This window comes from Ochotona curzoniae, unplaced genomic scaffold (assembly GCF_017591425.1).
Source record: "Ochotona curzoniae isolate NIBS_2020 unplaced genomic scaffold, NIBS_Ocur_1.0 contig_1, whole genome shotgun sequence".
In the NCBI taxonomy this organism is placed as follows: Eukaryota; Metazoa; Chordata; class Mammalia; order Lagomorpha; family Ochotonidae; genus Ochotona; species Ochotona curzoniae.
The window spans coordinates 12,809,507-12,834,429 of NW_024464918.1; the positions used below are offsets into that span (position 1 = coordinate 12,809,507).

General features: G+C 42.7%; 1 protein-coding gene across 6 annotated transcripts in view; it reads left to right on the forward strand.

Annotated features, from left to right (window-relative positions):
* The window catches only part of PWWP2A (PWWP domain containing 2A), a 38,542-nt gene extending 16,849 nt beyond the window's left edge, over window positions 1-21,693 (forward strand). For 2 of the 6 annotated variants that reach the window (XM_040986207.1, XM_040986383.1), the window contains one exon: window positions 5,742-8,262. In XM_040986207.1, the coding sequence (XP_040842141.1) occupies window positions 5,742-7,398 (1,657 nt within the window). In that variant the 3' untranslated portion in view covers window positions 7,399-8,262. Of the gene's footprint in view, window positions 1-5,741; window positions 8,263-10,560; window positions 11,499-15,273; window positions 15,610-19,532 lie in introns of those variants that run through there. The other 4 variants (XR_005884559.1, XM_040986584.1, XM_040986293.1 and 1 more) reach the window with 4 other exon arrangements.
* Window positions 21,694-24,923: the final 3,230 nt, after the last annotated feature.

Here is a 24,923-nt window from a genome sequence, read left to right on the forward strand (position 1 = left end):
AACCAGTGTGAATAGGTGTTTCCAGCATACACTAAGTGCTCTAGTGCTTTGTGAAATGGTACTAATTAAGAAGAACTAGGATGAATGTGATAGCAGTTTTTATAGTTGCTTAATGCGGGTTTTCTTGAATATCCACTCACCCTGCTTGTAGAGTGGAGCCTGCAACTTTAAAATGCTGAAGGATCTATGGAAGCTTAGATAATAACGGTGACCTGTAACTTTGTCCTTTGAGCGAAGAAGGATGACATTTGTGTTTCAGTAAGGAATGAGATAGTTGGATACAAAAATGAAGGTTAGTTCTCGTTCTTTTCTTAATAGCACCTTAGGGAATTTCTTGTGACGAAATGAGTTTGTCGTGAAGACATGGTTATTAGGCGAATTTGGACCTTACATGTGTTTTTTGTTTGTTTTTTTAAGATCTTCCATCTACTGGTCCACTCCCCAAATGCTCACAATGGCCTAAGCTGAGTTGATCCGAAACCAGCAGCTAGGAGCTTCTTCCAGGTCTCCCACATGGGTGCAGGGTCCCAAGGATTTGGGCCATCCTTGACTGCTTTCCCAAGCCATAAGGAGGTAGCTGGATGGGAAGTGGAACAGCAAGACACAAATTAGCACCCATATGGGATACTGGTGCTTGGAAGTGGTGGATTAGCTAGTTGAGCCATTCATTGCACCAGCCCCTTAAATACTTACTTGTTTTAAAAGATTTGTGTAGTAATTTGAAAGGCAGAGTTGCAGAGTGAGGGAGAGACAGATCTTCCACCTGCCTGTTTGCTCTCCAAATGGCTACAACAGCCACAACTGGACCGGTTAGGACCTTAGTCTGGGCAACCCATGTGAGTCCAGGGACCCCAAGCATTTGAGCTGTTTTTTGCCTTCCCGCACGCATCAGAAGGGAGCCGAGCAGCTGGGACTTAAACTGGTATCAGATGGGTGCTGGTGATTTAGACAGGAGCTTTACTCACTGACCCAGTGAAGGAGACTGGCTGGAGCTCCTGGTTCATTCAGACTGGCCCAATTCCAGCTGTTGTAGTAACTTAGGGAGTGAACCAGTGGATGGAATTTAGTCAATCTCCTAACGCTACTCTGCTTTTCAAAAAAACTAAAAACAAAAAATATGACACAAGTATGCCATCTTACCCATTAAGTATATAGTTCACTGGTGTTCAGTTCAATGCATCTCCAGAATTTACTCATCTAGTAGAATTAGGTACAATACTCCTTGCACAGCCAGCCCCAGGGCAGCTTCCCTCAGTTTCTGGCAACCACTAGTTTTCTCCCGTTTTTGTGAGTTGGAGTACAGTAGCTCCCTTTCATTCATGGAGGAGATAGTCCAGGACCCCAGTGACAGTTGTGAATGGGTACTTGGCCTCTGGGATGAGGCACCAGTGGAGTGCCCCTGTTGGTTTCCTGGCTCCCGCCCCTGACCCCAGCTTTCTGCTCCTGCAGCCCCAGGGAAGCCATGCTGTTGCTCAAGGAACTGGGTAGGAAACCCGAATTTTGTCCTGCCTTTGCACCTCGGCCTGGCCCAGCCTGGCAATTGAGGACATTTGCAGAGCGCACCCACCAAAAAATGTGTTTTGTTTGTGTTCTTTCTCTCTCAGAGAAGTAATTAGTACATTTTTTTGAGATTCATATAGTTGCCTCAAAATATGCATTTTTCATGAGCTTGAGATTTTCTTTAAAGGTTTACTTTGATTTTAAAGGCGCAGAGTTGGAGCCCCTGCATTGGCTGGCTTGCTCTGCACATGCTGAAGGCAGCAGCTGAGAGCTTTTCTGGTTCTCCCACATCAGTTCCTGGGACCCCAAGCATCAGGGGTACCTTCCACTGCCTTCCCAGGCGTGTTAGTGAACTGGACCAGAAGTGTATCAGCTGGGGCTCAAATTGGCGCTATGCATGGGACATCAGAATTGCAGGCCAAGGACTAACACGCTGTGTCACAATCATTTATTTTCTTATTTGACGAATGTGGGATGCTGCTATTCCAACTGGGAACATGCCTGCCAGGCCAGGTGCTTGCCCTTTCCTGTGCGCTTGGAAAACCCTATGTCCATCTTTCTCTCTGTATTTCTGTACCTATATTGAAGTTTGTAAGTAACAGGTTTGTAGCTAATAGAGTACCATAATGATGATTGCTTAAAACTCTCAGATATTATTCCTGGAACTTTCTGTTGAATACTTTGGACTGTGATTGTCTGCATGCCCCCAAATACTTGGAATGTGAAGCACCAGCTCCGCTGTGACTATCTCTTCATGTAGTTGAATGCATACTGCCATAATGCTCTCAGCATTTGGAAAATGAGGTGTGGTTTTCTCTTATGCATTTTGTGTTTGCTCTGTATGCATCCAGCATTTTGTTTATTCTTTCATTTGTTGGCAAATGCCTGGGTTGTTGGCACCGGTTGGCATTTGTGAATATTGCTGCTGAGGATGGGGATGCACATAACTTTTAAAAAAAGTTTTATTTTTTTTTATTGGAAAACCAGATTTCCAGAAAGAAGAGACAGAAAAATATTCCATGTGCCGGTTCACTCCCCAAGTGGCCACGATGGCCAGAGCTGAGCTAAGCTGAGCTGAGTTGCAGGCAGGAGCCAGGAGCTTCTTCTGGTTCTCCCACACGGGTACAGGGTCCCAGGGTTTGGACTGTCCTTGACTGCTTTCCCAGGCCACAAGCAGGGAGTTGGAGAGGCAGTGGAGCAGGTGGGATACTAACTGATGCCCATGTGGGATCCTGTCAGATGCAAGGCAAGGACTCCAACTATTAGGCTACTGTGCTGGACCCTGTATGGAGCTTAAAAAAGAATTCCATCATCAGTTTAAGTTTGGAAGTAAATCGAATCAGTTCTGCATTATTAAATTTGTGTAAACATAGGAAGCAACAGATAATACTAAGATATGTTTGTTAATGCTGCACTTAAAACACGTAATGTGAGAGGAATTAATACATGTTTCCACTTTATTGTTTTTTTTAAAGATGCATAGTATTTGACACACAAGATGACAGGCAGGGAGCTGGATGGGAAGTGGGGCTGCCGGGATTAGAACCGGTGCCCATATGGGATCCCAGGCATGCAAGGCGAGGACCTTAACCACTGCGCCATCACGCCGGGCCCACATGATTTCTGTTTTTAAGATTTTTTTTTTGAAAGGCAGAGTTAGGAGAGACAGAAAGACCTTCCATCTGCTGGTTCACTCCCCAGATGGTGGCAGCGGCCCCAGCTGAGCCAATGCAAAGGCAGGAGCCAGCAGTCTCCCGTGTCTCCTCTGCTCCCAGGTTCACGCAAGGAGCAGGAGGGGAAGTACAGCAGCCAGCTCTTGAGGCAGCGCCTATATGGGATGCCAGGACCAAAAATCCCAGCCTTGGCACCAACCCCAAGTTTGTTATTTCTAGTATTTCTAGAGGAATATTTTCTTAGGCCCTGGAAACCTTGTGTGGTTTATGAATTAGAAAAATGTGCTGATAGAAGTAGTGACCTGACTTCAGATCAGTCATACAACTGTATGATAGTAAAACACAGAAACACTTTGAGCTTTTCATCTTGAAAAGATGTATACAAGAAAAGTTTGAATGATTATAATGCTATGTATTTAGGAAGCAAACTGTTAGCATGTGATGGTAAAATAAAGAGCAACTCTGCAGAGTCTGCATGAGGACGAAACCCATTCCTGCTTGAACTAAGCCGTACTCAACTGCTGTCTTCCTTTATTGTTCAGAAACATTAGCTGTAATTTGTTGAATTGGGAAAGCCACATTAACAGACTAGAAATCCAAGTATTAAGGCCTTAGAATCAGGCATACAGTGTATGTATGTAGAATCCTTTCTCCTCCTCTCCCTGTTGAGCTGTGTCTGTAAGTAAGTAATGTGAAAGCTCCTTCCGTCCTAACACAGGTATTCTGAACCTTTCTGGGAGCCCGAGGTTGAGAGGGGGTGCCAGCACCTAGAAGAGGAGCCATGGTGCCGGCCCAAACCCTTAGCTATTTATAAACCTAGTGAGGTTGATTGACCCCCTATTTCATTGGAATCTTACTCTTCTCTGTGTATTGTATAGGTGTGCTGGTTGTGTGCCATCGTGGGGTAAAGCTCCTGTCTTGTGGCAGCATTCCACATGCCAGCTGCTCCACTTCCTATGCAGCTCCCTGCTAATGTGCCTGGGGAAGCCGCACAAGATGGTCCAGATTCTTGAGCCCCTGCAGCTATGTGGGGGAACTGGAGGAAGCTCCGGGGTTCAGACAGGCCCATCTCCAGCAGTTAGTCGTGGGGGAGAGAACCCATCCCTCTTTTCTAACTCTGCCTTTAAAGACAGACAGATCATCACCAAAATCACCAAACTGTAGATCCGTAAGGGAGTTTTGTAATCAACTTCAGTGGTCTTTATTAGAATGAATGAAGTAGATTAGAAAGAAAAATCAACAAATATCATAAGGTTATGTATAGGATGTAACTTTTGGGCCATAACCTATTAGGATAAACTATGGATTTCAAAACTTTTGCACCAAAAATACGTTTTAGGTCCACTTTCTATCAGCTGTTTGAAGCATTTGGATCATAATGGGAAAAATTTCAATATATTCATTTGAACGGTGCTATTACAGTGAGAGAAGGGAGTAAGAGAGGTTGATTCTCCTGGGTCTCCCGTGTGCAGGCAGCCAAGCTCTTGGCCTGTCTACTGCTGCTTTCTCAGGCAGCTTAGCAAGCGGGGCGATCAGAAGTAGATTGGATTGATGTCCATATTGGATGTCGGCATCACAGGCAGCGGTTCTACCTGCTGTACCACAAAGCTGACCTCAAGATTTGTTTATTAGTTTGAAAGCCAGAGAAGGCAGACACAGATCTACCTCAAATGGCTTCAGTGGGTGGGACATTGGCAACTGAAATCAGGAGCCTGAAATTGCTTTTAGGCCTCCCTTATGTGTGATGCTTTCCCAGGCACATTAACAGGGTTGGGTATGAGGTGGAACAGTTGGGACTTCTAACTGGTACTTAACGGAATGCTGGCATTGCAAGCAGTGGCTCAACCCACTGTGCTGCAGCTCCAGTCCCCAGAGAATACTTTTATTTTTTTGACAGTATTTCTTAACAAGGAATATGATTTTGAAAGCTTTATAGTGTTTCTGCTTGGTGGCAATCTGAGGTTATTCAGTTGTGGCATTTTTAGTTTCTCCGTGGGAAAACTGAGGGTCCTGAGTTAGGATGCCAGAGGAAAGGAGCAACTTTTCATGGACTCTATGGCCATCTATCACTACAGGGAACATGGAATTCTACTCTGAATTAAAGTACTGATGGAGTCCAAGGAATAGGCGAATTTGAGTTGGAAATTTGGAAAGCAGTTAGAGGAGGGCCCTTGGTTATCTTATGCTTCACATTTTCTGAAAATGTTAAGTAATGTTAAGTATCCTTCAGTGAATGCTGTGTCGCGTGACATTAGCTGGTAAGCTGACCAAGCATCTTTTCAGAGCTAGAATGGTTGGTTTGTTTCAGGTAAAATTAGTTATTCTGGTATTGCTTAGAGTAAGCATTTGGAGTATTTGTGTTTTAACCTCAAATGAGAGAACAAAATAAGTGGAAGTGTGCGAATTTGCAGAGATTAGCCACAAGACTTTAATATTGCAGTTTTATTTAATATGAACTAGTTTTTTTTTTCTTGGAGGGGCGGGGAGAAGGTCATATACAGTAAGTGGTGTTTAATTTTAAACAATTACATTACTAACTTGATGACCTCTGTTTTATTTCCTTCAAAGGTTTGGGCCTCACGGGATCCCTGTGACAGTATTTCCCAAAAGGGAATATAAGGATAGACCGGAAGCCATGCAGCTCCACAGTAACACATTCCAGGAAGGGACAGAAATCAAGTGCGAGGTGAACGGTGCTGTTCCTGCGGGCCCCCTGCCCGTCCCAGCTGCGGAGCTGAGCTTGGCTGGCAGCCTGTGGACTTCCAAACCACCGCCTCTCTTCCACGAAGGAGCCCCTTACCCTCCCCCTTTGTTCATCAGGGACACATATAACCAATCAATACCTCAGCCACCTCCTCGGAAAATTAAGCGGCCCAAGCGAAAAATGTACAGGGAAGAACCCACTTCGATCATGAATGCTATTAAACTACGCCCCAGGCAAGTCCTCTGTGATAAGTGTAAAAACAGTGTTGTTGCTGAAAAAAAGGAGATTAGAAAAGGTAGTAGTGCAAGTGACTCTTCTAAATACGAGGACAAAAAGCGGAGACATGAAAGTGTAACTACTGTGAACAAAAAACTGAAAACTGACCATAAGGTGGATGGGAAAAACCAAAATGAAAGCCAGAAACGGAACGCTGTGGTTAAGGTTTCCAGTCTTGCACACAGCAGAGGCAGAGTAGTCAAGGTGTCTGCTCAGGCGAATACGTCAAAAGGTCAGTTAAATGCTAAGAAAGTGCTGCAGAGCAAGAACATGGACCACGCGAAGGCCCGGGAAGTGTTGAAAATGGCCAAAGAAAAGGCGCAGAAGAAGCAAAGTGAAACCTCCACTTCCAAAAATGCTCATTCAAAAGTCCACTTCACACGGCGCTATCAGAGCCCCAGCTCAGGTTCCCTTCCTCCCCGGGTTCGCTTGAAACCGCAGCGGTACAGGAATGAAGAAAATGACTCCTCTCTGAAGACGGGACTGGAGAAAATGCGGAGTGGCAAGCCCCAGTCCCGCTGCACCTCTACCCGCTCAGCAGGTGAGGCCCCTTCCGAAAATGCCAGGCCCTCGGCCGGCCCCCAAGAGGCCAGCAGGGAGGAGGTTCATGTACCTGGTGAGCAGGAGGAGCCACAGCCACTGGGCAAAAAGGGCAGCAAAAGCAATCTCTCTGTTTACATGACCCTAAATCAAACGAAATCCGACTCTTCCAGTGCTTCCGTGTGTAGCATTGATAGCACAGATGATCTGAAGTCTTCCAACTCTGAGTGTAGCTCTTCTGAAAGTTTTGATTTTCCTCCAGGCAGTGTGCACACACCTTCCACCTCCTCCACCACCTCCTCTTCAAAGGAAGAGAAAAAGCTCAGTAATTCCTTGAAAATGAAAATCTTTTCCAAAAACGTCTCTAAATGCGTCACACCAGATGGCAGGACCATATGTGTAGGGGACATTGTTTGGGCCAAGATATATGGCTTTCCTTGGTGGCCAGCCCGTATTCTCACTATAACTGTGAGCCGGAAAGATAATGGCCTGTTAGTCCGGCAGGAGGCCCGGATTTCCTGGTTTGGGTCTCCGACAACGTCCTTCCTTGCTCTTGCACAACTCTCTCCCTTCTTAGAGAACTTCCAGTCACGGTTTAATAAGAAGAGAAAGGGCCTGTACCGTAAGGCTATCACAGAGGCGGCCACGGCTGCCAAGCAGCTGACCCCCGAAGTGCGGGCTCTGCTGACACAGTTTGAAACGTGAGCATGGACAGTAAGGTAGGCAAGAACCACTGGAAGGCGCCACAGGTTTTCTGGTCTAGTTTGGAATAATTTCTGTGAGCTAGCTCGGCCAAATTGGAGAAATTAGACACAGTTGGCTGGATTTTTTTTTTAAACACTCACCTAATAGCCATTTTTAGACTGAGAAGCTTAAATTGAAAATGAGATCATAATTTTGTCGTGAGATCTTGGTAGTATTTTTCAGTTTTGAAATCTAAAACCATCCCAAGGCATAGGAGCCATAGCCTCAAATGAAATAGAATTTTTGCAGGGACTGTTAATTGCCATTTATACCTAATTTTCAATGTGTGTGTGCACGTCTAGACACACATGTGTATAGATATGTACACACACAAATCTATGAACTATATCCTGTCACTGTGTGACATGGGGTGCATACTTGGGAGTTTAGTCAGGGCTGCTGAACTGGGAGGACAGTGTGGGTATTTAATGACTACTTGTTTGTAAGTTAATGAACAGCCTTTTTATGCACAGAACGGTGTAAAAGTTTGATACCTAGGTTTTCAGACCGAGATGCTTGCTATTCATTTACGGACTGGGGACTCAGCCCACTGTTTGCGTCGAGACTGTAATGGATAGTTTTTACTTATCACTATTGGGAATTTCACAAAAACTTTCAAGCTTTTAGTTTGGGAGTTTAGATAGGTTTGATTTCTGGATATATAAATGGTTGGTTACTACATCTGGTCAGGTTTCTGCTGACTGGCTGTTCCTGAATTCGTAGGATCCGTCCTAGTGAATTACACTCTGTGAATTGTCATGTGTAATTGTTGCATTTTGGATGTACCTAATTTGATAATTTTTTAAAGAAACTATTTCCGTTTAAGGTATCTGTTTGCAGGTCAGAAAATGAAAAAATGTAATTGTGTAATGCTCTGAAATGTAAACAAAAAAGAAACAAAGCTGTAAATAAAATTAACTAAATCCAAATTATTTGTGTGTGTTTCTCAAAAAGCTTTGAAAAATTTCAAGATGGAAGAAATTATTCTTTGTAATAGTGTTGAGCAAATGAAAACTCAGTTACATTTATTGCCATTTACCCTATTGGGGAATATCAGATACATTCAGAGATGAATTGGTGTATTCTTAAAATGAGGTTTTGTAGCACGGAGGTCTGCTATGTTTCTGGATTTGATATCCTGCTCCTGCTAATTTCTCATAAATATGCGGATTTTACTTTATATACTTTTCATCTCAATATTCATGTTTTTTTTTTTTTTTTTTGCATTTGGGAAGTTCTAGCTCATTACTTCACTGTGTTTTTGTGGCTAATTATTCAGCCTGCTGTTTTTTCTGTATAATCCGTCCTGAAGTTTTGATAACTGACTCTATATTTAGTATTGTCTTGTTAGTAAAAAATGTATATGATCCTGTGTGGAGGCAAATTTATTACGAGTATTTTTTCTTTAAGATTTTCAAACGTTGTGTCTAACCTTTGATAATACTTTGACACTGAAAATTTAAATATTTAAGTAAATTGCCTTTTTTGTGAATTTTTAAATCCAATTTGAAATAATTGTGGTTACAAAGGAGTTAATAATGAAATAGATTAATGGAAGTTGGAAATTGATAGTCTATCATCTTCCCTAAAGCTATGGACTTGATAGTGACCAGTTTCTCTACGAGCACGATTTTGCTCCCCGAAACTCAATCAATGCTTTTTGATGATAATAAACACACAATTAAAAAAAATCCAACTGTTTCATTTGGAATAGCACATATTCTTTCCTGCAAACAGAAACAAATATCATTAAACTTAGTATTAAGAAAAATTTAAAACAGGTTAAATGAAGTTTTAATGGAGAGGTTATAAGTTAGAATCTACATGAATTTTGAGTAGAATAATAAGCTTGCTTAGGTATTTTTGATCATTCAAAATCTACATTTATATGAAGGTCAGAAGTGTAACTGTAGATGGTTTTGACAGTAGATGTTGCTCTACAATTGCTTTGGCAAGTGTGCTCTTGAAGCATAAAGCATACTTGGTTTTAAAAGACATGAAATCCTGACTATTGAGTGCACACGTAATATATGCAGTTTTATAGAACATACCTTTGTGCAAAGGACTGAGGTAGAATCACAAGTTTGTGGTCGCTTATAAACTCAAAGCTTGGCATGTTTCATTAGATATTTTCCCAAGAGAAGTTTTAAACATCTTGCTTCTCGGCCTTCTTGCTAGGATCTAAAGAATCTCTGTAGCTGTTTATTAAAGTTGTATTCAAGTAGAAGTTTCTTAAGGAAATAGATAAATTTGTTCAGTAAACTCTATAGTTGAGTAGCTACCAGAGTTTTACTTTGAAATGTATGGAGATACATCAAGTGGGTATTTTTTCCCATACTGGGAAGGAATTGGGCTTAGGCCAAATATTCAATTGTTTAAGTGACTAAAAAGATGATCAAGGGAGAAACCGAGTGGTGCTGCAGCAGTTGTGAATGTTAAGCATGTTTTTCGTTTTAGACATTTGAAGCTTTAGAAAGGCATCTGTTTTCTAGAATTGACAGTCGAGAAACCTGGCTCTTGATTTGAAAGGGACATGACTAATTTATGCACAGGAATCTAAAACTGTAAGATGTCTTTGAAGTACTAGGCTGTGCTAGCCTGAAGCGCATTCACAGGACGGTAACGCTAAGTGAGTACTATGTGCAAGGGGCGGGAATTTGTGAAGGATTGTAGACGGCGTGGCACCGAGACTAAGCAAGGAAGTGAACGTTAGTGGGGCTGCGATTCTTGAGTTGCACATCTATTTCAGTTTTGCCTTTCTAAAAACTGGCTCCATTGAGGAACATAGCCAGTTTTTCAAAAGGTTTATGTCAAAACAGAGGCAGAGGTCTTTCACTTGCTATTTTACTTCCCAAATGGCTGGGATTGGGCCAAGCTGAAGCCAGGAGCCTGAAACTCCATCTGGGTCTCCTTGAAGCCCCAGGGCACCAGCTGGAGCAGCCCACTGCTCACATGGGAAGCCAGTATCATAGGCTGCAGTTTAACTTGCTGTGCCACAATGCCTTCACTTTTCTGTAAACAGAGTAACTTGAGTTGGAAATTGAAAAAACCTAGTAAATACCTTAGGAAATCTACAATTGAATCTAAAATTTGTTTTCCCTTAAGTTGGTTTACTTTTATTAGTACTTAGGGAAGAGGTGAACAAATGTTGATCATGTTTTACTGGAAGGATCTGTGCTTGGTGCTGACCTTGAACAGGGAATTTTCCGGAAAGGATGAAGACAAATTGTAAGTTGGGGGAAATTTGTTTTACTGTACTTATTGCTATTGAAAGGTATAACGGAAATGGCAAATCTGTGGGAATTGGGAAGTAGGCAGAAGGCTGATAACATGCCAGCTGTCAGGAGAGAGGGAGTGTGCGTCGTTACTGTTCTGGGCTTTGACCCAGTAGGTGGAAGACTCCTGTGGTTACAGGTTGCCTACACTTCATAGATGTAGAAATTTTAAAACTGAAAGGATTATCAATTAGTATGCCTTATTATGCTATTTTTAAATAAAGAATAGGGAGTTTAGAAGTCAGAATCGTTTCCCAGCTTACTTCAGTGTCTATCATGTGTAGTTGAGAGTACAGTCCCAAGAAACAACTCTGCCTAATATTTATTCATTTAAGAAAATTAACATAGGTTCAAACAAGACTCAAATATTTTCTCCTTCCCTTATGGCATTAGGCGTTTCATAGTAATCCAGTAATTGTTGGGATAGTAATTTACCAATCTAAATAGACGTAAGTGCAGTCTTGTTTCATTAAGCATTTTCGCTGTATAGTCATTACCACTATGTGTAACTGGGTTGGAGTTGGGATAGAGCCCTTTTGGAGGGAGTTGGGAATTAAGGCACAGTTTCTTCCTTAGAATGGTAATTGGAACAAGGCTTGCCTTTGTTTCCTTTCTAATCAGCCTTCAGTACTGAGCATGCTCATAAGACCCCCATTTTTAAGTACTGTAATTGCCCTTTGGAAAAGATTTGTGAACTGGTGTGACTTTCTTCTAAGAATTTTAATGTAGGTTTTAGTTAGTAGTATTCTGTTCTTGTAACAATCAATTTTTTGGATTTTCGAAGTATAGAAATAACTATTTAAATGATTGTGGTGATAGGATTAATTTGTAAGGCTCAAGTTGCTTACGTACTGTTATCTATTGCCATTTTTACACTATTATCTGTTTGCATTTTTCATGATTTATTTTATTTGAAAGTCAGATTACAGAGATTGTCCACCTGCTGGTTCTATCCCCAAATGGCTCCAAAGGTCGGAGCTGGGCTACTCCCATCCTTGGGCCATCCTCTGCAGTGTTCCTAGGCCACAAGGTTGGAGCTGGGCTAGTCCCCACCTTGGGCGTCCTCTGCAGTGTTCCTAGGCCATAAGCAGGGAGATGGGTCTGAAGTAGAACAGCTTGGATGTGAATCAACACTCAAATGGTGCTGCAGATGCAGGACTAGCTTACTAAGTTACCATTCCAGCCCATATATAAACTATATTTTTGAGTCTTATTTTTTTTTTCTTGGAAAGTCAGATTTTACAAAGAGGAGAGACAAAGATCTTCCATCTACTGGTTCGCTCTCCAATGGCCAGAGCTGAGCCAATCTGAAGCCAGGAGCAAGGAGATTCTTCTTAGTCTCCCACGCGGGTGCAGGGTGGTCCTTGACTGCTCTTCCAGGGCACAGGCAGGGAGCTGGATGGGAGGTGGAGCAGCCAGGGCCCATATGGGATTGTGGCACTTAGAGGTGATAGATAAGCCATTGCACCAGTCACTTTCATGTTAAAACGACTAATAAAAAATGTCTTTTTAGAAAATTATTAATTATTTGGCAAACGTATAGAGAAAGGAGAGATAAAAATGACTTATTTGCTGATTTACTTCCTGTTAGCCACACTTCTGCAACTGGAGCCAAGAATTCCTTTCCAATCTCTCACATGGGTTCAGGGCCCCCAGGAACTAAGCCATCCTCCACTGCTTTTCCAGGCTATTAGGAGCTGGATAAGAAGTGGAGGATCTGGGATTGAAACCCCTGTTCTTACGGAAGTCTGATGTGACAGGTGGAGGCTAAGCTTGCTATCTCATGGCACTAGCTCCTCTAAACCAATGTCTTCATATAATGTGTGTATCATAGTAACATTCATTTTTTAAAGATTTTATTTTTATTGGAAAGTCAGATTAACAAAAGCAATGATCTTGCATGTGTTGATTCACTCCCCAGTTGCTGCGATAGCTGGCCAGAGTTGAGCCAATCCAAAGCCAGGAACTTCCTCTTGGTCTCCCAAGCAGGTGCAGGGTCCCAAGGCCTTGGGCCGTCCTCAACTGCTTTCCCAGGCCACAAGCTGGGAGCTGGATGGGAAGTGGAGCAGCCAGTTCATGTAATGGTACCCATATGGGATCCTGGTGGATGTAAGGTGAGGACATTAGCTACTAGGCTACTGTGCTGGGCCTCCCCAGTAACATTCTAATATTGTTTTGTATACAACACTTTGATGGGAAGTGCCAAGTTTGCTTGTTCATTTGTTTTTTGTAATTCATTTTTTTGAAAGGCAGATAGAAGAGAGGAGACACATGTTCCATTTGCTGGTGCATTACTCAAATAACTGCAGTAGTCAGAGCTGGGCTTGTCTGAATGAAGCTAGCAGCCTAGAGCTTCCCCTGGGTATCTCATGTGGTTCAGGTGCCCAAGAATTTGGAACATCTTGCAATGTTTCCCAAGCAATTAGCAGGGAGTTGGGTCAGAAGGGGTGCGCCAAGGACTACATGGGACAGGCGCTGCAGTGTCCTTAACCTACCCTGCCATGCTCCCTATTCATTTTTTGAGTCAAATTTCAAAATGCCTTTAATAGACTTGGGGAAAAAATTGATTTTTCAGTTTTATTCTTATGAATTCCTGTATTCTGGGACCAATTAAATACAGAATTTAAAGTGAAGGAACCATTTGATTGAAAAGTTAGCAATGAGGCTGGCACAGGAGCCTAAGAGCCAAAATCCACCTTGCAGGTACCGAGATCCCATATGGTTGCTGGTTCTAATCCCGGTGGCCCTGCTGCCCATCCAGCTCCCTGCTTGTGACCTGGGAAAGCAGTTGAGGACAGCCCAAGGCCTTGGCACCCTGCACTCACCTGGGAGATGTGCAAGAGGCTTCTGGCTCCTGATCAGCTCAGCTCTGGCTGTTGCAGCCCCTTGGGGAGTGAACCAGTAGATGGGAGATCTTTCTGTTTGTCCTCCTCTCTGCAAATGTGACTTTCCAATGCAAATAAATAAGTCTTTTAAAAAGTTAGCTGTGACGGAGCAAAATATTGAATCCATTTCTTATTTTTCAATTAAATAACTTAGATGGGTTTGGTGCTTATCTAAGTTAAGGAGCCTTTTACGGAACATAAGTTTTACAAAAGTACTTTAGAAAGCTTGACGCTAAGAAAGGTCAGGTTTTTTGTTGTTTTATATTTCTATAACTGTTGTAAGTTCGCATTCAGGAAGTTAAAGCCCAGAGGAATGGTCTGTGCCAGTTGCGTCTGGTATTGGTGGTACAGGAAATGTACAGAAACGAGGCCAGCGTTCCTGCATTCAGTTTGCACCGGTAGTGTTCCCCAGCAGGCTTTTATTGAGCAAAGCATCATCCCCTTCCTTGTTTAGGCATATAGTTGGAAGTACAACCTCCTCAACCATAGTTCCTAGATTGCTGCCACTTAAAAGGTAAGTTATCGTGGGCTGTTTGATAATCATCATCTGTGAAATGGGCAGAGCAGCGCCGCCTTAGGACACCGACGGTCAGCAGACTTCCTGACACAAGATGTATGCCAACATGCTGTCGCTACCATTCACGTGTGTTGGTGAAATGTCACTGCGAGCCTGCAGTCAGGACAGATGAAGATATCACAGCAGTGTAATGTCCTGAAGCTTGCATGGTGACAGCAGCAGTGGCCATGAGCACACCCACAGTGGCTTCCGCAGGCCTTGTTTGGGAAGCTGGCTGGCTGGGCTGGAGCTCGGGGTAAAGGCAGACCTCTCCCTTTGCTCTGCTGTTCACTTCTGTGACAAATTTCCTGGATGTGCTTTCCCGTTTCTACTACCTACTATGCCAAGCTCAGGACACAGAAATGGCTGTTTGTGAACAGATGAGGAAGAATAATTTTGCTTGGTGCTTGTTAAGTGCTACAAGGACAGCCTGAACACTGCAACATGTTCCCAAGGGCTGTGACAGGGAGCTGAGCTGGCAGGGCTCATCTGTTGGAAGTCACGGCTTAGGAGCGCCAGAGGAAGGTGTTAGAAGACCTCAAGTGAGGCTACGTGTGATTCCCTGAGCCTGTGGTGGTGTCCTGTTTTAATATTTATTGGTTTGTCAAATTGGTGAGAAAGTGAAATGTTAAAACTGCACAGTTGTTGGACGTTGTTTCCCCTTCTTGGAAGGGAAATGCCTTACATTCTATGGCCTTGATCTCTGTGTGTCATGACTATATTATTTTCTTTTTTTTCCCAAAGGTATCTTTATGTATTTGTTTTTAAGATTTATCATTTTATTGGAAAGGCAGATTTACAGAGAGAAGGAGAGACAGATCTTCCATACACTGGATCATTCCCCAAATGGCCACAATGGCCGGAACTGAGCCAAGCTGAAGCCAGGAGTCTCCTGTGGGTCTCCCACGCACGTGTAGGGTCCCAAGGCTTTGGGCCGTCCTCGGCTGTTTTCCCAGGCCACAAGCAGGGAGCTGGATGTGAAGTGGAGCAGCCAGAATAACCACCAGTGTCCATACGGGATCCCGGCACATGCAAGGAGAGGATTTAGCCACTAGGCTATCACAGGGGCACCCGTGGTTCATTTTTGTGGTTATTGCAAATCTGTTTTTTTCGCCTTCAGATTTCAATAGGGAGGCAGGCCGGGAATGGCACACCCTAGTGATAAAACCTGGTATGCTTGGAAGAACTATGTGCCTTTCTAATTTCTTGTCCTAAGAGTAGAAAAACACCTGCTTTGGAAAAAAGTCCTAAGGCTAGAAAATCCGGGATGCTTATTGTGTAAGTAGATACTATTTATGCATTTCCTGCTAATTAATGTGTATCACTGCTACATTGTATCAGAGAAACTTGCATTATGCACAAAGAAGTTACATTGTATATAACTTAAAGGTTTTGAGAATTTGTGTGTTTCATTGGAAAGGCAGATCAGATTTGTGGAGTGAGAGACAAAGCTTTTCTATCCACTGGTTCACTTCCAGTGGCTGTGCAATGGCTGCAGCCCAGGGGATCTGAAGCTAGGAGCTGCTTCTGGGTCTCCATGTTGGTGCAGGTGCCCAGGGGTTTGTGTCATCCTCTATTGCTTTGGAGGCCACAAGCAGGGAGCTGGATGGGAACTCCCTGCAGCAGGGATGCAAACCAGCGCCCACGTGGAATCCCCATGTGTTCAAGGCAAACATTTGGCTCCTGAGCCATTCATTGCTCTGGGCCCTAATTCAGTTTTCCGTTAAGTCTTGGGTTTGAACTAAACTAGGTTGTCTTCTCTCTTCTGTGCTCTTGGTCTGCTTGCGGACAATTTGCGTCATAGTGGCTGGTTTCCCGTTTCCAGTGCACCTGACCCCTTGTCTGGGGGTTCCTGTCCATGTGCTGTGTCAGAGCCACGACTCAACAGAGATCTTGTAAGATGCCCCAGCAACCTCTGTGAGCCTGAACACTCGAAGGAAGCCCTGTCTGAACACGAGCACAGAAGTAGCCAGCTGCTGTGATGGGAGACTGGTCTATTAATGTCTCCCATGGGTGCAGTTGAGGAGTTTACAAGGAATGATGAGGGTGTTCAGCATCTATCTCCTGTTGTAGAATCAAAAAGTAGGTTCTTTATTCAAAAGACAAATTGTTACGTATGCTCAGATTCCTCTTTCTGTCTGATTACATCATGGTTAACAGTGTTTCCAAAATAACCTCACTGACCTTCAATGAAAGAAATATTTTTTCTCAGTTAAAAATCAGAAGTAATTGTAGATCAGATATATACAAAAGTTTTCATTGTTAGAAAAGGCTTTAAAAAATTTTTTTCTACATGCTTCTGATTTAATAAGGTATGTTAAAACAGAGTGTTTAATTATTAAGAAGAATCGTCAATGTGGTTGATAGTCCTAAGATTACTGTGCTAATGTGATAAATGAATTTTTTCTTCACAGTTCAACTAAGGAAGTAAGTCTTAAAATAGCAATCCTTTGCATGAATTGTGCTTAGAATTTGAAAGCAGTTTTGAAAGCCTAGGAAAAAAGGTTATTCTGTTTCTCAAAAAAAATTTATTTTCACTTTTAGGCACAGATCTTCCATTTGCTCCCCAAATGTTGGCAGCAGCCAAGTCTGGACACGGCTGGAGTCAGGAAGTCTCTCTGCATCTTTTGTGGGTGGAAGGGACTCAAATATATTTCAGTTGTTAGCTACTGTTCGCCAGTGTCTAGATCAGAAATGGAGCGGTCAGGATTTGCCAGGGTCTCCATCATGGGTACAGTGCCCCACGTGGTGTAGTAATGCTGCGCCAAATGATGCTATTTCTCCTCGAAGTTTTAGGCACTATGCAAGGCTGGTCACTGGATAGTTTCTAGTTATTCTGCAAAACGGGCTCATTGAACTCCTAAGTTATTACAGTCAGTAATAACTCCTAAGTTATTACATAGTCCCAAGACAAGACTATTGTGGGTTACCCTACTCTTTGTTTACAAGTTTTGTCCTTTGTGAGTTTGCCTGAATGGTGGCATTTTGGTGGGGATTTGAGCTGGGCTGGAGAGTGCCCTCTTGTGGCCAGGGCTGGTGTGGTTACCAGGCTGCCAGGTCTTTTCCTGTGGTGTTAAACCTCAGCTTCCTTTGAGGTCAAGCAGACTATCTAGAAAATTTAGCTGAGTCTTATTTTGAAATTATTTAGATCTCTATTGGGTATCAGGAGGCAGCGTTCTCCCAGCAGCTGGGTCTCTGGGAATGTTGAATGCTGGATTTATCTTTTCACAAACTCAGTCTTTTTTCACTTATTGTATTATAAATGTATGGTAAACATCTGTATATCCTGAGTGAATTAACCAACACAGTTGTGATTTACTTAAGACATGTTAGAGTGTTGTAAAATGTAGTATGGAAATGTATTATAAGCTACTTCTTCAAGCACAGTCATTGATGACTTCCTGGATAATGCCGACATGTGGTGAGAAAGGTTTAAGGAGTTGTGCTGTACTGCTTTGGAAAGCCTAACACGAGCTGTTTGGCAGCTAAGGTGTAGTGCAAGGTGAGCTGCATATGAGCTCACCATCTCAGTGTGATAAAGGATCGGGGATGGAGGTTCAGTTCAAGGTTATTCTGTATAGGAATAGTTGTTGGCTGTCTTGATCTTTACTTTTTGTTTTAATTTTCATTGAAAGGCAGTTTTCACAGAGAGGTCTTCCACCCCATTGGTTCATTCCCTAAGTGGCTGCAACAACTGGAGCAGATCTGCTCAGGAGCCTCCTCTCGGTCTCCACTGTGGCTGCAGAGACCCAAGGACCTGAGCAGCCTTCTGCTGCTCTCCCAGGATACACGCAGGGAGCTGCGCCATGGGATGCGGGTGCCACAGGGTGGCGGGTTAATGTGCTGGTTTACCATGCCCCCTGCTCTATTCAACTGAATCTGAAAATATTTTCTTTTAGGTTGAAGTCCTAAATAGAATCACTGGAATTGGCATTCCAGAGTCAATCTAGCACATTTGTATTAGTTCAGAATGTAAGTTTTAGAAAGTAAAATATTCTCAGTGTTGAGCTGTTTCAGAAGGATACCCTTTATGTGTGCAACATTTATGGCTAAGATAATTTTTCATTGCTTGAAAAGAAATGATGGAATGCCCAGTGGTGTTTACTGTGTTAGGCCTAGATCCACTGAGTACAATGTGACAACACTGGCATGTTAACAAAGTTAAAATCTGTCAAATCACAGAGACATTTTGAAATGTTTGGAAGTTAAATATTGGGACAGATGTGGGGTTTTTTTTTTTTTGTACCTTTTTGCGTGCTGTGCTTGTTATTCCCACAGAAACACCACTTATTATTAGGTCTTAAGCAAATTTGGAAGTTCATCTTTCTTCCTATGGATCATCCCTTTCAGGATTTCAAGTCAGGTATATGGGCTCGCTTGGTTGGAAAGGCATAGGCATAAACAGGTATTGTTAAGTTTCTTGGGAGTCTTCCTACCGCATCGTGTGAGTGGCAGGTTGTAACTGTTGGGCTGCTGGGTGTGGTAGTTTAGAGTCATGTTTGGTTTGCAGGGGTGAAGGGTACCTGGGCATCTGCTTGCCCCATGTTTACAAGCCGTCTTCTGGTAGCAAGATGAAGTGCTCTATTCTTGCTTGTACAGCGGCTGTCTACCCCTGCACCCTTGCGGTCCCTTCTGGGTAGAGAGTATGGTCCATGGCTGATATTTCTTTAGGCTGTCCTGTGTTCTTCCCAGGGCCCCACAGCAAAGTTCAGTACCAGTGATGGCAGCATAAAGACCAAAGGTAAACATCTTCTGATACTAGGCACATATGTGTATGTAAGTCTTTGTAAAAAGCACTCAAGTACAGGGCCTGGGACGGTAGTCTAGTAGCTAAAATCCTCACCTTGTATGCACCAGGATCCCATATGGGTGTCAGTTCCCAGCCAGTTTCCAGCTTGTGACCTGAAAAACCAGTCAAGGATGGCCCAAAGCCTTGGGACCCTGCACTGCAGGTGTGGGAGACCCCAAAGAGGCTTCAGGGTTCCTGGCTTTGAATTAGCACAGATTTGACTATTGCTGCCACTTGGGGAGTGGATTCATCAGGTGGAAGATCTTCCTCTCTGCCTTTCCCCCTTTCTGTATATCCAACTTTCCAAGAAAAAAGCACTCAAATACAGACAGACTTGGTGAAAGCGATGGTGGTTTTGCTCATGTTGTAATCTGACCCAATACAGTTCGGGAATAACAGCAATGCTGTTGGTTTAGAGTGGCAGCAGTTGGTATTTTCCCCTCTAAAATGTTGGTCAACTGATGTAAAAAAAAATCCAGTTTGGTCCCACAGTTATGTTGGTTTTACTTTAAACAAGAAGGGCTTCCTTCCCCCCTCCGTAATTACTTGTGCTTAACTGCATTTTCTTCCTTTTCTCTACTATATTTCAGCACAAAGACATTAGCAGGCTGCTGGTTTCATGGACCTGTACCACAATGACAGAGAACATCACAGCATCAGGACTGAATGAAATTGGAGATTTTTAAAGCTGCACTAAGAAGTAAACATTAAGGCAGTTACTTAAACCGACAGTCTCTGAAGGGGCACTGGCAGACTGCTGTTATGCTGAGAAAAGGTATTAGGGACTATTTATAACAAACTATTGCAATAAGTAATGCATGAGATGAGGAGAAAAGTTATGTGAAATACACATACGAGAACTCACTTGAATTTTATGTATGAAGAATGTGAAGTTCCTGTTAGTACGATTTGGAAAGGCCTAAAAGGCATGGAATGATGTGGAAATGTTTAAGTATTTTTCATACTTAAATTGTGTGCTTTCTCCAAGGTTTTTCAGTTCAGATTTGAGCAAAGGTATTTCTGAAATGCTTGCCTGTGAAACAGCAATAGTCATGTGCTAAGGCCAATGTTTCCTTCACGGTGCCAGGACACACAGGCAGGAGTTACCATCCTGCAGCAAGGATGGCCAAGTGCCCCAGCCCCTCGAACCCACCCCACCAACACAATGTGGATCTTCTCTTGGACAAAGCAGGGCTGTATTTTGAATATATGTTTGCTTGTTAGAGCATATTAAGATATATTTATTTGCCACTAGTATTTAACATTTTGTGCACATTTGCATTATTACATTCTCATCTTTTCTCTTTTGACTCAAAGTGGATAGGCCAATGATCTTGGAGTAAAAATTAATACTCCAAGAACTACTGAGCTGGCAAACTTGTATTATTGTTTCTCTCCTTACCAACTGAGCTTGTTCAGAAAGCGTGACAACGTCTGAGTTTTGATGTGGACTGCTTCCCAGACAGCCCTTCTTCCAAAGGGATTCTCGAAGGTTTCTGGAAGGATGTGGGCCACTAGGGTGAGTAGCAGGAATAGATCCACAGGGGTAGTGTCACACGTTTTGTGCATGAAACAAATTCCTAGAGACCATAATTTTTTTTTTACATTTGGTAAATATATTATGGAATGTTTTCTTTTGGAATGAATGGAGAAAACATGAGAAAATCAGATGGACTTGTTAGTACATTTTTAAGGCTTTTTTATATTTGATGGTGCTGTACTTTTAATAAAAAAAACAGGTTTTTTAGTGGCAATACTGATTTATTTTTTAAACCAGAAAGATAATCCATATTGATTACTTATTACAAAAAAAGAAAAATGCCAAAAATAAAGCTCACAGAATTCATTTGAAACAACAGATCACTGAGCGTGTGGCTCAAGTGTTCAAACTTTCCATCCTATTGCTGTGTAACTTTGGAATTACCTAATTAAAGCCCCATGCTCAGAGCTCACAAAAGGTTGTGGGCCGGAGTTTTAGAGCATGTTGTGTATCTGAGTATAATTCGTTTTACCACTCAAGAAAGGCAGGAGTCTTATGTCCAGTCAGCTTAATGCAAATCCTAATTACACAGCAAAGAATTTAAAGTTTTGACTACATTGCAAATTTATCTTTTGGGCAAGTCCATAGCATGAAATCATTTTTATCACATTGGAAAAATAAGCTCAGGAACTGTAGCAGCAGGGAGTACTAAAATGAGATATCCTCCAGGGGTGCCCCACTCTGCCCAGGGCTTCGGCTCGGCCGGCCCTGTTCCTCCAGCTCTACAACACCAGCAGCATCTTTTAGCCTCACTTCAAGAACCAGGTAACTCCCAAGCCATGGTGGAATTAACAACACAGACCGGATGATCAGGATTTTAAAAATTAAGCTTTATATAAAATTTATCTGTGCAGAGGGATGGAAAAAAACAATAATATAATGGCAAAGAACTGGGAGAAATCAGACTTTAAGTATCTGTTTTCTCTCATGACCCATTCTCAAAGATGTTTTGTTATAAAGTGAATGTTTATAACAAAAAACTTGGTGTTTTTTAAGGTCTACACTTACCGTATTGCTATTTCACTTTCATTGCTTTAGTTGCTTAATATTTAAGCTTTGCTTCATGCTACCTGTTGTCTGTATTTCAAATCTTCACAAGCCTATTTTGTTTTGTAGACTTGAATGACAAAACTTGTTTCATTATAAGTATGCTCAGAGTTAAATGTCAAAGAACGTTGTGTAACATTTATTCAATAAAGTCTTTGATTTTTTTTTTAAGTTTAGTTATTTAAGAAATATTTAATTTTTAAGAGTTAGGTTATTTATTTTTAAATATGGAAAGTGGTGGTGCTAGTGCGCACAGGAGGGCCCAAGGGTTTGGGGTGCTACACTCACGTGCAAGTTCCAGGGTTTAGGAAGTGAACCAGTAGGTGGAAGGCATCTTCTCTCTTCCTCTGTAAATCTTCCTTTCAAATACATCTCAAGGAAATAAACAAACTTGAGAAACAGACATCATGCATTTGCTGGCTAATTCTCCAAATACCTGCAATACCAAGAGCTGGTCCAAGTTTCCCGGGCGGGTGGGTGGCAGGGACCTCCGTACCTGAGCTATCCAGAATGATATAATATACATATATTATATCATATATTATATATACATATGTATATATACATATATAATATATCATATATATTATATCATATAACATATAATATATAGATATATTAGTGACAAGCTGGATTGGGATCCAGTAGGTGGAACTCAAGCCAGCACTGTAATAGGATGCAGGTAACTCAAGTGATAGCTTAACTGATAGTGCCATAGCACCCCCCTTTCATGGTAGAAGACAAGCAACTGCCTATCTGATGGAAACAATCTGTTCTGTCCATTGAGGGCTTTTAGAGTCCTGCCTTTATGGATAAATGCATTCTGCATCACATTCTGACTTGAAAAAAACCCATCAGATGGTTGAAGGTTTTTGGGACTCGCCCAAAAACAGGTCAGTGTAGTGTTTTCTTTTTCCATTTCAGTAAAGCAATACTTGAAGTTTCCAAGTTAATCTACAGTACACATGGAATCTTCTTCCAAGCATTGTCCTGTTTAATTTTACCTGAGTACTCAAAGGCAGCCACCGGAATCTGGCTCCTGTCCAACCTGCAAGTTTCTAAGTAAAGAAAACTGCAATAGAGAAAACCAGGAAAGGTAGACACCCCGGGTATGTACCATGTGGGGAGGCCTACCCGAAACATGTACTATCCCATGTAAACATACAGACACAGACAGTGACAAAACACCAAGATAATACCACTTACAATCTTACCGACCTGGTCTTCTGATGAGGACGTATAAAGGTCAGGTTTGGGGGCTGCACCACTGCTACCCGCAGGCACCCTGGATGGATCGCCACAAACGCTGGCTCCCCAGCAAAGTAAGCGGTTTTCATGCTTTTATACCAAGTACTAACCGTTTGCTCTTCCAAGTAAAGATTCTTTTCTCAGTACTTTGGATAAAGTCATATTTCAGGTGTCTTTAAGCATACTTACATGATGTGTCCTTTCAAATCGTTGCCTATTCAGAATGAAATTCCATTGCATTAACAATTTACCCTAGCCTTAGACATCAACAGAGTAATAAATGGGATGGAGAATTGGATCTGAAAATTGCTGTGTCAGACTAAGAGCGAGCTGGCCAGGTGTTTCCTTGTGAGGGAACTTTGCAGAAGTAACCTTGTGATGTAAAGCAGGGAAAGTGAGTCGGAGAGGAGGCCTGCTTCAACACAAATAACTTGCTTTAGTCTAACAGGAAGGAGACGGTGGGTTCGCATGCAGCTAAGAATAGCCTACCCATCAGCGCAAGTCAGAGCCTCGCTAACAGAAAAGAGGTATGAAATTCAGTGTCGCCAAGCTTTTCCGTGCCTACTCATGTAAGCCCAAAAATACTAGAGACTGAGAATTTTTAACTGAAATTCTAGAATTTGTTGTTTCTGAATTCTGAGCTTAATAGCTCCTCTGGTTCCTGTGTAGGCAGATAAAACCTTATGTGATCTTCTAAGATCATTTAAGTTGGACTTCTAAATAAGGTGCACTCCAGTATGACTGAATTGCTCTGAAATGGAAGCAGAGCCCTAAAGTGCTTCTGGCACGAGCCACCAGTGTCTTTGTAAAGAAACAGATCAACCATGAAGACAGTGGTGGGTCTGCCTGTTTCAGTGCATCTTCTAGAATACCTGTAGAAAAGGAGGCAGTGTAAGACTGGAGCTATAATCCCCACATTTTGATGCTGCCATTGGCTGCCTTTAAAATACCACACTGTCCTAGGAAACTATCGCACCTTTATTCTTTAAGGAAATGAAGTAAAAGTGCAGTATTGGTGGCTGTCAAGCCATTTCCAACAAGTCTGTGTTGAGACCAACTGCCTCACACCACCATGCAAGCTGCCAACCTGTCACTCTCTTCTGCCCACTCCCGGACTCTGAGGACTCCTGCCTGCAGTTCGCAGTTTCAGCTTTGTGCACCACTGAGCTCGTGTGCACCTGTGCCTAGGCAGCAGCAGGTGCTTGTGGGTAAGCCCAGAGCAGGGATCACAGTGGACATCTGGCTGGAACTGCACCCCCTCGAGGAATAGTAAGAAACTGCAACTTCTTCCAATCTAGCGCAAAAAGCCTTTCGGTTGGTTCTTTTCATATGTCACAAGCAGCATGGACTGGGTCACTGCCACTAGCTGTTGGCTGTGGGCGTCCCTGGCAGTGGAGCAGCAGGTCTTGCCATGCTTCAGTGAAGTAGGAAAGCTGAGCTTTCAAAGTTTCCCCTTGGGTGAAAGGAAAAAGAAGGTAGGGAGTCCTATTTCTGGTTTTGGCTAATAGAGCTTAACTTTTGCATAAGAACACATTCCTAGCAAAAGACCTGAGACTTAGAAAATTAGAAAAAACTTTTGTTAGACTATTTATATCCCAAGAGGTTTGTAAAGGTACAGCACTACTAGTGACCAGTGCCCAACTACCCACTGCTAGCTTCGTTTCCATATTGAAAACTTTGAAGTATAAAAACAGAGCACATCCCCAGTAATTTTCTTAACGTTCTCACTCATGTCTCTGCCTCCTGAAGGATGTTTTAAGTAGTTACCTAAACACTAAGATTGTGTTGGCCCTGCCTTTGGGCAGGCTGGCAGCAACTAATTCACTCATTTTTAGGAGCATGGCGCTCTACACTCCACAGGAGTAACTGGAAACCATCACCTCCTTGCCCTGAGCACCTTTTAATTGTGCAGTTCACTGCTGGCCACTTCAGGTAGAAAGTGAACACACTTGCATTTAAAATGGTTTCCTCTTATTTGAAAGGCAATGATAAGACAGAAGGGGAGCTCTTCCATCAGCCAGACAGCCCCCAGTGCCTGGAACAGCTAATGCTGAGGCAGCTGGCAGGGACCCAAGTACTTGTGTCATGACCTGCTGCTTCAGGAAGCTGAATTAGGAGCACAGGAGCCACAGGATGTGGCTGTCCC